The following is a 12516-nucleotide window of genomic DNA, read 5'->3' as shown; positions in this document are numbered from 1 at the left end:
GGAAACCCAAGTGATCAAGCCCTGCTCAAACACAACATAGGTCTGGTTGAGCAGCTAATTTCTAAAATGTGGTTTGTTAGAGGAGTAAAGAAATTAAAGGCTGCACACCCATTAGCTCTCCTGGAGGATGGTTGACCACCATTGATGTACACTGAGTGTACAAAACATTAGGAACACCTGCTCTTTTCATGACATAGACTGACCAGGTGAAAACTATGATCCCTTATTGATGTCACTTGTTAAATCCACCTCAATCCGTGTAGATGAAGGGGAGGAGACAGGTTAAAGAAGGATTTTTAAGCCTTGAGACAATTGAGACATGGATTGTGTATGTGTGCCATTCAGAGGGTGAATGGGCAAGACAAAACATTGAAGTGCCTTTGAACGGGGTATGGTAGTAGGTGCCAGGGCACTGGTTTGTGTCAAGAACGGTAATGCTACTGGGTTGTTCACGCTCAACAGTTTCTCGTGGGTATTAAGAATGATCCACCACCCAAAGGACATCCAGCCACCTTGACAACTGTGGGAAGCATTGGAGTCAACATGGGCCAGCATCCCTGTGAAACACTTGATACCTTGTAGAATCCATGCCTGACAAATTGAGGCCGTTCAGAGGGAAAAAGCGGGGGTGCAACGCAATATCAGGAAGGTGTTCTTAATGTTTTGTACACTCAGTGTAAATCCCAAATGGAAGGCAAACAGATTGTTTGTCATCTGTAGCACCATAGACTCCACTGAACAGCCAAAACAAGATCAATAACTCAATGCATGCACACACTCCTATTGAATATGCATTCACCTGTATTGTGAGTAGGCCTATGCAAACTTAATTTACCCAGTTTATCAAGAGATTTAACATTCAAATAAAATTATAATGTTGTTATGTAGTTAGATTGGTAAAAATCATTTCAAATGTATTGTTTGATTTTAAAAGTGATCCATTAATGCATATACAGCCGTCTCTGGAAAATGTTGTCATATAAATTTTAACATTTAATGATATTGAATATCGCCCTAAAATAAAATCGCCATTGCCCTCCTTGACCTGAAAAATCGGTATCTGTTGTTCTACTTAAAACTGTATACAGAGGAGAAAATAACAACAGTAGGGATTAACATGGGTAACCGGGAACACTTCAAATTTCCCCAAAAATAAAATGACAAGACCCGGGAAATTACAAAACAAATTCCCCATGTCGGCACTAATGCAATTCCACTAAATACACAACATGCGCAGCATCAGATTAGCAAAAAAAAGAAGCAAATTATCCAAACAGGTTGTCGCGTGGAAGCCTTAAGCCTAGCGGATTTACTTCACACAAAATCGCTATAAATTCAAAGCACACGCATAATTGACACTGCCGGACTGCACACGCAACCCAAATGTAGTTAATAAACCCTACAGGAAACCCCTACTGCCTATAAAAGAACATGTGCCTCTTTGAGCTTTCATTCTGACTCTTCAGACAGTCACAAATTTGATAGGCCTATGCACAATTCACTACATAGGCATCTCCGTCACAGACAAGAAATCTTAACAATTCAGAGAGGCATGAAGGAAGATTTCTATCTTCTCCTGTCCTAGAGAGGATACTTTCCTATCCAGTCCCAATCCCACTGAAACCCCAAATCCCGACTCCTTTCCTAACTTTATTTTGTAATCCATAGGTTGCATTATCAAAGCACGTCTCTCGCCTATGCATGTCAAAATACCGCCATAACATTTCCCCCGCTTCTCTGCGCTGTCTCATAATTGCTGCCCATATGAGAGCTTTGGTAAAGAATTTGTGATCAATGAGAGATAGACATGGATATTTTTAAAAACAGAGTTGGTCCCCGTTAAGATCACTTGATATTTAAACTATTTACACTCTTCATCGCTCTGTTATTCATGAGCTGATCTGCTATCTGTTTAATCATCAACTCGATTTTGTCAAATATAGGATACAGTAGCTTCATTACTGGGATAGGTTCAGTAGATTGGGTTTCGGAGCTTATTTGCGCTTTGTTAAATGTACCTTAGCCTTTCCTAATTCAAAATTAAATTCAGATACCTGTGTGTGACCATCAGAAAAACCTAGGGCATTAGAAATATAAGGTTCCCACGCTGAGATAATTCCTTCACCAGCAAAACAATAGGATCTAACAGGATGACGTCTCACCCCCCCCCCATTCCCCACCATGTTCAGATTGGTATAATTTGCAACAGCTGGCCAGTCTTAAAAAATGACTGTTTTTTTAAGGTGTTTGGGAAAGCCTACAACGAAAATTATGACTAGAGACCCCCAGGGACCAGAGAATGACTTTCCCAAAGGCTTTCCCACACTGCTGCGCACCATCTCATCTCTGGCGCAGACAAACCACTTCCTGTTTGCTGGCCAAAGCTATAGTCTGGCCGTTAACCACCTCCCAGATCACAGGAGAATCCAAGAACAGGATTCACATACTGAGAAAGACATATTGTACATTTTACTATATGTCACATTAACAAAACAAAGGGGTAAGTTATGGTGAAGAGTTTTTCACATCCTGATACTGAATGGTTTCAGAAGTAAGCCTACAGAGGATAGAGCATACAAAAGAGTTCAAGCACAACTTCAGTAGATTTGGCCAATGGTACATTGAAAGCAATCTTACAACTGTGTAGCATTAACTATTTGACGTACACATAAGAATGAATGGCTTTTTTGAGTGGACATGTCTCTGTCATATTAAAGTCACTAACTTGGGTTAATAAGCTATTTTACGATTGTTATCTGGATAATAGGCAGAACTGTTCATATCCTGCAGGTGTTCACTGCACGTTCATAGGAGTAAAACATTGTTCAGTTTGCTTTGTTAGTTTTTCCTTTACTACATTATGGTGCTGCTTCTTGGAATACAAATTGTAACCAACCTTGGCAACCATTTGTGCCCTGTTAAATAGCCTAAGTAGGGAGAATCCACACTATTTAGGAAAAAGCTTCCCTTCTCCTTTAAGGATCTCAACAAATGCCTTTAAAAGTACATTTCAAACAAAAACCTCTAGGGGATGTCTCCCTCATTGTTCACATTCTTCATAGAGACTGACATTTCAGGGCATAGGTGAAGAGAATTCCCCTCAGAAATGGGCACACCATGAATATTAATTTATCTTCAGCACTGAGTGTGGGCTAAACTGGGGAACATAATTTGCCTAGGGATTCAAGAGTGGAGGATACTATATCAGAGAGGCAGGACACATCTTCAACCTCTAGTTAAATGTCTGCCATGTTGACAAGTCGGGACATGCCTTCTTCCTGCCCAAACAAGCCCTTCAAGGGCATACTGAGATGAAAGTCATCAAAGCCTTGAATATATACAAACAAAAGCTTAAATCTTAACAAAATAAATATGGTCATTTAACCAGTAATTTTATCTTAAGTGACTTACTATTAACACTATTAAGTAGGACAGACAAGTAGGATAGATTTTTTACTTGTCCAAAAGCTCAAGTCACTTGTCCCTCCCCAAAAAAGGTCTAACACCATTTTTACATCATGGTACAAAATAAAATCCATTACTATCTTTTTTACCATAGAGAATCAGACAAAAATGTAGGCTACACTGCCTATTCAAGCCTGTCTCAAAATACAACACTGCCCCTTTAAGGCTCTCCTGGTGGATGATCAGCCACCTTTGGTAGACTATAAAATATTGCAACATTACAATTACAACCAAATACTTTATGTATTTTATAAAATAATTCCCTCCAGGGCTCGAAATTAAGGGCGACCCGTCATCCCTGGGCCGATTTAAAATATGTCTACAGTTCAAAACAGACTCTGGGACAGTTCTGGGACGACAGATCCAAAATTCATACAACCACTGCACATAAAACATTTTTTTAAAGCAATGAGGCTGATGCAACAGATCAGTCCGTTTAGTTTAAAATGTTGATACAATTCTTCATATTTTAAGCTCAACAATGCGCACATGGCTGTAAGCTATGCGCCAATGGGCTCCCGAGTGGTGCAGCGGTCTAAGGCACTGCATCTCAGTGCTTGAGGCGTCACTACAGACCCCCTGGTTCAATTCCAGGCTGTATCACAACCGGCCGTGATTGGGAGTCCCATAGGGCGGCGCACAATTGGCCCAGCGTCGTCCGGGTTTGGCCGGTGTAGGTTGTCATTGTAAATAAGAATTTGTTCTTAACTGACTTGCCTAGTTAAATAAAGGTTAAATAAATTAATAAATAAAATGTTCCAAAATGCAATTAGCAGGAAAACACTGTTCTCAAAAGCGCACCGCACGCGCGAGCGGTTTCATGTGACAGAGATGAAAATATCTGTTAGAAATAAAAAGAAGAGGGGAGATCTAAAGATGTATCAACTAGCATGGGTTACTAATACAAATAGGATTATGCATTTTGCTGCTGGACAATACAATAAAGTTGATTTGGAAACCAATAGAACATGAGAAAAATGCTGGTTTCAATGGCATATTAAGTGTTTCAATAATTCCCTCAACATTTCTATGGTTGTATTGTATTTTGAAACAAGGTAAGACATGCTTCATAAAATTACATTAAACGGCCAGGTTTTAACAATTAAGTTAATGGTTAAATAGTTTCAAAATTCTGACCGCCTCCGCTCAGATTCAAGGTGGGTGAGGTGCACAACAGGTACTGTCCTTCACTCTTCGGTCTTGTGACCGTTTGATCTGAACGAACCGTGCCTCGAGTATGCCGACAGAATCAAGCCTTTAGACATTATTGTTAATTATCCTTTATTATACTTGTCAAACATGACTGGCGTTTAGAAACATTTATGCAATTAAAAGTCTCATTAAAGTTTGGCTACATTTTCTGGCGCCTCCCTCATGTCAGCATCGGTTTGGACATGAGGCTGTAGCCAATATGCATATCACCTACACTTTGACATGTAAGCTTTTATATTTATGTAGGCCTACAAACAAATTTGATTGGAATATTATTCCAATATTTGCCCCTTAACAAATTCTGATTGGAGTAATTGTTTGATATTGTGATGTGAGATTTTTTTTGACACCTTAAATCTATATTTTTCTTGTCAAGCGTTAATGTCGAGCCCTGCATCTAGGCCAATTATTCTCTAAAGAATATGATCAAATGCATAGCTACACAAACAGCAAGATTTCGAATGAAAATATTTGATTTGACCTCAACATGCCAACTAGCAACAACCATACTTCGAGTGAGGTTGGCAAACAGAATGTAAACAGAGGGCTGCCTGCCTTAAAAAGAAGACAGGCCAGCCACCTCACCCATTGTGGCTTTGAGTTTCTGACAAGCAGAGTAGGTGCTCAAGCACATCTTTCCCCACTCCCTTAGTCACCTCCCCACAATATAATTTTGCTTGGGAGGCAGAAAATCAGTGATTCAAGTAATGTGAACATTCTAATCAGTGAACTTATGCCTTTAGTGATAATGGGAAACTAACAGAGGTCAATTCATGCCAAGAGTGCCAGCCTTGTGTGGTCTTGTTGTGAGGCTTTGTAATATATTAGTCAATAATAAAATGATATTAAAAGCTCAATGTTGCTAATGACAAGAAATAAGTTGAGAATATGATTGAACAGAAATGTTTCACTTTTCCCCTTGAACATACTGCTTCACATTTATTAATATTAACAACTCAATAAGCTTGAAAAGTACAGGTGACTGACAAAATAAAGGAAACACCAACATAAAGTGTGTTAATAGGGCGTTGGCCCACCATGAGCCAGAACAGCTTTAATGCACCTTGGCATATATTCTACAAGTGTCTGGATATATACAGTGGGGAAAAAAAAGTATTTAGTCAGCCACCAATTGTGCAAGTTCTCCCACTTAAAAAGATGAGAGAGGCCTGTAATTTCCATCATAGGTACACGTCAACTATGACAGACAAATTGAGGGAAAAAAATCCAGAAAATCACATTGTAGGATTTTTAATGAATTTATTTGCAAATTATGGTGGAAAATAAGTATTTGGTCACCTACAAACAAGCAAGATTTCTGGATCTCACAGACCTGTAACTTCTTCTTTAAGAGGCTCCTCTGTCCTCCACTCGTTACCTGTATTAATGGCACCTGTTTGAACTTGTTATCAGTATAAAAGACATCTGTCCACAACCTCAAACAGTCACACTCCAAACTCCACTATGGCCAAGACCAAAGAGCTGTCAAAGGACACCAGAAACAAAATTGTAGACCTGCACCAGGCTGGGAAGACTGAATCTGCAATAGGTAAGCAGCTTGGTTTGAAGAAATCAACTGTGGGAGCAATTATTAGGAAATGGAAGACATACAAGACCACTGATAATCTCCCTCGATCTGGGGCTCCACGCAAGATCTCACCCCGAGGGGTCCAAATGATCACAAGAACGGTGAGCAAAAATCCCAGAACCACACGGGGGACCTAGTGAATGACCTGCAGAGAGCTGGGACCAAAGTAACAAAGCCTACCATCAGTAACACACTACGCCGCCAGGGACTCAAATCCTGCAGTTTCAGACGTGTCCCCCTGCTTAAGCCAGTACATGTCCAGGCCCGTCTGAAGTTTGCTAGAGTGCATTTGGATGATCCAGAAGAGGATTGGGAGAATGTCATATGGTCAGATGAAACCAAAATATAACTTTTTGGTAAAAACTCAACTCGTCGTGTTTGGAGGACAAAGAATGCTGAGTTGCATCCAAAGAACACCATACCTACTGTGAAGCATGGGGGTGGGAACATCATGCTTTGGGGCTGTTTTTCTGCAAAGGGACCAGGACGACTGATCAGTGTAAAGGAAAGAATGAATGGGGCCATGTATCGTGAGATTTTGAGTGAAAACCTCCTTCCATCTGCAAGGGCATTGAAGATGAAACGTGGCTGGGTCTTTCAGCATGACAATGATCCCAAACACACCGCCCGGGCAACAAAGGAGTGGCTTCGTAAGAAGCATTTCAAGGTCCTGGAGTGGCCTAGCCAGTCTCCAGATCTCAACCCCATAGAAAATCTTGGGCGGGAGTTGAAAGTCCGTGTTGCCCAGCGACAGCCCCAAAACATCAATGCTCTAGAGGAGATCTGCATGGAGGAATGGGCCAAAATACCAGCAACAGTGTGTGAAAACCTTGTGAAGACTTACAGAAAACGTTTGACCTGTGTCATTGCCAACAAAGGGTATATAACAAAGTATTGAGAAACTTTTGTTATTGAACAAATACTTATTTTCCACCATAATTTGAAAATAAATTCATTAAAAATCCTACAATGTGATTTTCTGGATTTTTTTTCCTCATTTTGTCTGTCATAGTTGACGTGTACCTATGATGAAAATTACAGGCCTCTCTCATCTTTTTAAGTGGGAGAACTTGCACAATTGTTGGCTGACTAAATACTTTTTTTCCCCACTGTAGGGTTTGGCTGATTGCATATTTTCATACCGTCATACCGTTTCTATCCCATACCAGGGTATACGGTATTACCAGAGTGCACATGAGGGGCGCTATTTAAAAATAAAAACGCACAAAACTATTTAGGCAACAGGGATCTTGGATTGAATGTCTCTGCTGTAACCAAGAAGCTTGATCTTGACATCAAGCCACTTAGCTAGCAAGTTAGCTGGAGCCCTGAGCTGGATATCATTTTCTTATAGTTATACTTAACTTATAGTTATAAGCAGTGGCGTAGCACACACAATAAGTTATTTTTAACGGTATTGAAAATTATACCATCGTTATTTCGAAATACCCCGGTTTAAACTGTATATCGCCCAAGCGCAGGCTAGAACTCTTTCATCCTTTGGTGTCTCAGGCACAGCTCCAGAATCTCCCAGATGTGTTCAATTGGGTTGAGATCTGGTGACTGAGACGGCCATGGCATATGATTTACATCGTTTTCATGCTCATCAAACCATTCAGTGACCTCTCGTGCCCTGTGGATGGGGGCATTGTCATCCTATGGGGGCATAGCCATGGTAGCCAAAATAATGGCCCCGCCCAGCATTTTTACACATGACCCTAAGAATGATGGGATGTTAATTGCTTAATTAACTCAGGAACCACACCTGTGTGGAAGCACCTGCTTTCAATATACGTTGTATCCCTCATTTACTCAAGTGTTTCCATTATTTTGGTAGTTACCTGTATGTCAGATAACACAGTAGTGTTAATTCCATTTCTAGTAATCACACTAATATCACTAAGACAGCATCAGCCATCCTGAATGTTAGGGCTCATTGCAACAGGAGCTTAGGTAATGCCAACAGTCAATTGGAATTGTAAACTTGAGTGCTACTTCACAAAAGGAAGTGACATTTTACAGAGCTCAATCTAATCTCCCTCTTTACGCATCAAATAGCCTAGATACTGTAATCACACGGGCCAGTCAATGTGACTACCGGTATCTTTGAAACTGACAGAAACCACACTGTATTATCAAGTGGGTTACCGCCAAACCAGAATATGTCCTCCCAGCTGAGTAACAATGGCATATGGCAGGGGTCGGCAACAGGCGAGCCCTGCCATATAAATATAAATAAAGATATATATATTTATATATAATTTTTCTGATTTTAGTTTTGGGTCAAAAAATACTAAAATCACCAGGAATTCACCTAATAATGTGTTCCGGCGACTGAATCTAGTTGCCTACCCCTGGCTATGGTGTACATGTCCTGAAGTATATTGTGCTTTGAGTGTGTTATATGGAGGATTGTGTAGACCAACCATTAACCAATATCAAGATTAGTTTGTATCAAAGCTTTTACAAAGCATAGAATAAAGTCTTTCACAGCAAAATATAAACTAGACAAAGTGCAGTTTACACCAGCTTTTGTCCACTTATACACTGAACATAAATATAAACCAACATGTAAAGTGTTGGTCCCATGTTTCATGAGCTGAAATAAAAGATCACAGACATTTTCCATATGCACAAAATGCTTATTTCTCTCAAACTTTGTGCACAAATCCCTGTTCGTGAGCATTTTCTCCTTTGCCAAGAGATAACCCATCCACCTGACAGGTGTGGCATATCAAGAAGCTGATTAAACAGCATGATCATTACACAGGTGCACCTTGTGTTTGGGACAATAAAAGGCCTACAAAATATGCAGTTGTCACACAGCACAGATGTCTCAAGTTTTGAGGGAGCGTGCAATTGGCATGCTAAATGCAGGAATGTCCACCAGAGAATGTAATGTTAATTTCTCTACCATAAGCTGCCTCCAACATAGTTTTAGAGAATTTGGCAGTACGTCCAACCGGCTTCAAAACCGCAGACCCCATGTATGGCGTTGTGCGGGCGAGTGGTTTGCTGATGTCAACTTTATGAACAGAGTGCCCCATGGTGGCGGTGGGCTTATGGTATGGGCAGGCATAAGCTACGGACAATGAACACAATTGCATTTTATCAATGGCAATTTGAATGCAAAGAGATACCGTGACGAGATCCTGAGGCCCATTGTCGTGCTATTCATCCGCCGCCATCACCTCATGTTTCAGTATGATAATGCACGACACCATGTCGCAAGGATCTGTACACAATTCCTGGAAGCTGAAAATGTCCCAGTTCTTCCATGGCCTGCATACTCACCAGACATGTCACCCATTGAGCATGTTTGGGATGCTTTGGATCGACGTGTACGACAGCGTGTTCCAGTTCCTGCCAATATCCAGCAACTTCGCACAGCCATTGAAGAGGAGTGGGACAACATTCCACAGGCCACAATCAACAGCCTGATCAAATCTATGCTAAGGAGATGTGTCACACTGCATGAGGCAAATGGTGGTCACACCAGATACTGACTGGTTTTCTGATACCTTTAAAAAAATAAAAAAAAGTATCTGTGACCAACAGATGCATATATGTATTCCCAGTCATGTGAAATACATTAGGGCCTAATGAATTTATTTCCATTGACTGATTTCCTTATATGAACTAACTCAGTAAAATCTTTGAAATTGTTGCATGTTGCATTTATATATTTTTTCAGCATAGAATAGGTGATTACAGCCTCCACCAGCTTATCAAAGTTTGTTACCTTAGGGTACAAATAAGCTACAAGGAGACCTATGACTACACCACTGAGGAATGTCCAGCACTATTAAAAACAGTAGTGCTGGGTGAATACTGAAACTCCTCTCAAATAATTTCAAAAGAAACTTTCCATAAAGTATCTCTGGAATAAGCACTAATATTCCCATTCCAATCATTATTGGAAGGACAGTTATTTTTCAGTACATTGTAGATGGGTCTCCACAACATGTGACCCCCCCAGTTTAAATTAAAATGTCTTGCTTCATCGTGCATTTCATCTGGCGTACTCTACAAAATCCCTAAAATACTAATTTGTCAAAACTAACAAGACCCAGATGGAGCATTAGGAGTTAGACAAACCCCCGATATCCATAGCTTGAGTCTAGAACGTTCAGCTGTGCGGCAGCTCAGGCAAATCCCATTACGTACAAGTAGAACTATATCTGAGGAATCCATTCCTCTGGTTAAATGTAAGGCATGAAGAGCATGATAACTGTTTTCATGACTCTGAATACACAAAGGAAACGCAAATATATATTTAAGGCATATTTTACGCACAGATAGAACTCAATGTGTATCTACTGATGGTGTCAGAAGCTGTCTTATGTCTGCCACAAAGAACTAAGCAGTCAGTGTGTGATTGCCAGACAAACATTGTTGCACATCTCGGCTTGTCAGCTAGGCTTTGTTTTCAAATTGAAACTTTGTAATCATCAAACCTATTCTATTCATGGTTTATATGAACAGTTGTTTCGAGGTCAATCTTTGCTCAGAGTTAAAAAGTCGCCACCTAATCCGTCTGCAGATGAGATGATGAATAGTGCTCTTATGGTAACGGTAGCTAAACATATTGGACTGTTTTATGTGCTTGAAACATAATAAAAACAACACTTACCAAGATGAAGAGTTAGATTGATTGAGTGTGGATACTGGATGCCCGCTAACATAGTCTGACTTTGCCACCAGGTGGTGTCCTGTTGATTGTTGTAATCGGTGAGAAACACAGCACTGTGGTGTTGTCTGCGATCCCTGGCATCGCAGATGTGGCACGACTTGGTGACCCCCGTAACCCCGGTTTGTACGCAGTATTCTTCTGGGGGAGAGCCACAAGTATTGGTAGCTACCACAGTGACATTGAAAGCTGCGTTGACAAACTCTGGCATGCATCGCTGAGGACGACTCGAATCATCAGTGCATTCATCCATAGCACTGTGGCTGAAGACAGCCAAACAAGTACATGAAAACAAAACTTGAATAAACCAACGCATTCTCAGCTATTCTAAAAGCAAACGTTTCAAACTTAACCTACAACTACACGAATCCCTCTTCTACACCTTTGAACTTCAAACGTATTGGTAACTACCCAGTTACCGCGATCTTGATAAAACAAGTAAAACCATGCGGGAAACTTTCAATCGCTTCTCCTTTAAAAATGCGTATGTTCCTTCCAGAATTATTGTCCTTGCTCTTGCGCAGACTTCCACGGTCTCAGTGCTTTCTGTCCACCGCCATGGAGAAACTTCAGAATGAAAATAACTATCCGACTACACCCTAGCATCTACTGCGCAAGTCAAAACTTCAAAAAAAAAATCTCTACATCGACTTCCGTATGAAGGATGCTTTGATGATGTGCCGACTCTAGGAAAAGGTACGAGTGGATGCAGCCCCGAGAATCGACACAAGCGGGCGTAACATAACAATCTTCAAGACATCCCGCTGTTTTAGTTTTCCACTCTTTTCACAGTGCGTAGCAGAAACGCAAAACCCCACAGGAAGAGTGAACATTTCAATGCAACACAATAGACAAACAAAACTTCGCCACAGTATCAACCATGCATTATTTATTTCTAAACTAGTGTGAAAAAAGTCGGATTGTCAAATTAAAAACGCCTATCTGCAGATTATATTCAGACATGTTTCTTAATAAAACATTTAGGAGTTGAAATATAGTATCTATACAGATATTTAAACAATGTAAAAAGGCCTAGGGTAAGCGTACCTATTACGCCCACGTACCTATTAAAGCCACTTCCATCTTTGGATTCAAAGAAAAAAGAAAAACATTTCCTGCTGTGTAATGTTTCAACCAATTAATCTGGTTGTTCTATAACGGTTTTGATTCTAAGCCAATCAGATGTATTATTATGAAGTTATTGACAGTTATGTGTAACCTCCCAGTAGTGGCCAATTTGTACGCTGCAAAAAAAACTTTGGCGTGAGGCGACCCTTTAGATAAACTCATTTTTCAGATATTTGATAAGTGACCATACTTCATGTACAATTAAGAGATGAATGTTCTGATATATGCACATGATAGCATATTTAATGGGCATTAATTATTATTTCTTGCCAATTGAAAATATGTGTTTTTCATGCTATTGTAACCGGTGTGAAATGGCTAGCTAGTTAGCGGTGCGCACTAGTAGCGTTTCAATCGGTGACGTCACTCGCTCTGAGACCTTGAAGTAGTTGTTTCCCTTGCTCTGCAAGGGCCGCGGCTTTTGTGGAGCGAC

At 40.4% G+C, this 12516-nt stretch overlaps 1 protein-coding gene across 1 annotated transcript in view; it reads right to left on the bottom strand.

Moving 5' to 3' along the window:
- The window catches only part of LOC121580899 (laminin subunit gamma-1), an 88653-nt gene extending 77120 nt beyond the window's left edge, over nucleotides 1-11533 (bottom strand). Inside the window, exon 1 of the mRNA XM_041896063.2 lies at nucleotides 10899-11533. Within this exon, the coding sequence (XP_041751997.2) occupies nucleotides 10899-11271 (373 nt within the window). The 5' untranslated portion in view covers nucleotides 11272-11533. The remainder of the gene's footprint in view (nucleotides 1-10898) is intronic.
- Between the last annotated feature and the right edge of the window lie 983 nt (nucleotides 11534-12516).

Source organism: Coregonus clupeaformis, chromosome 14, assembly GCF_020615455.1.
Source record: "Coregonus clupeaformis isolate EN_2021a chromosome 14, ASM2061545v1, whole genome shotgun sequence".
In the NCBI taxonomy this organism is placed as follows: Eukaryota; Metazoa; Chordata; class Actinopteri; order Salmoniformes; family Salmonidae; genus Coregonus; species Coregonus clupeaformis.
The sequence above is the reverse complement of the archived record's forward strand: the minus strand, read 5'-3'. Positions and strand labels throughout refer to the sequence as shown.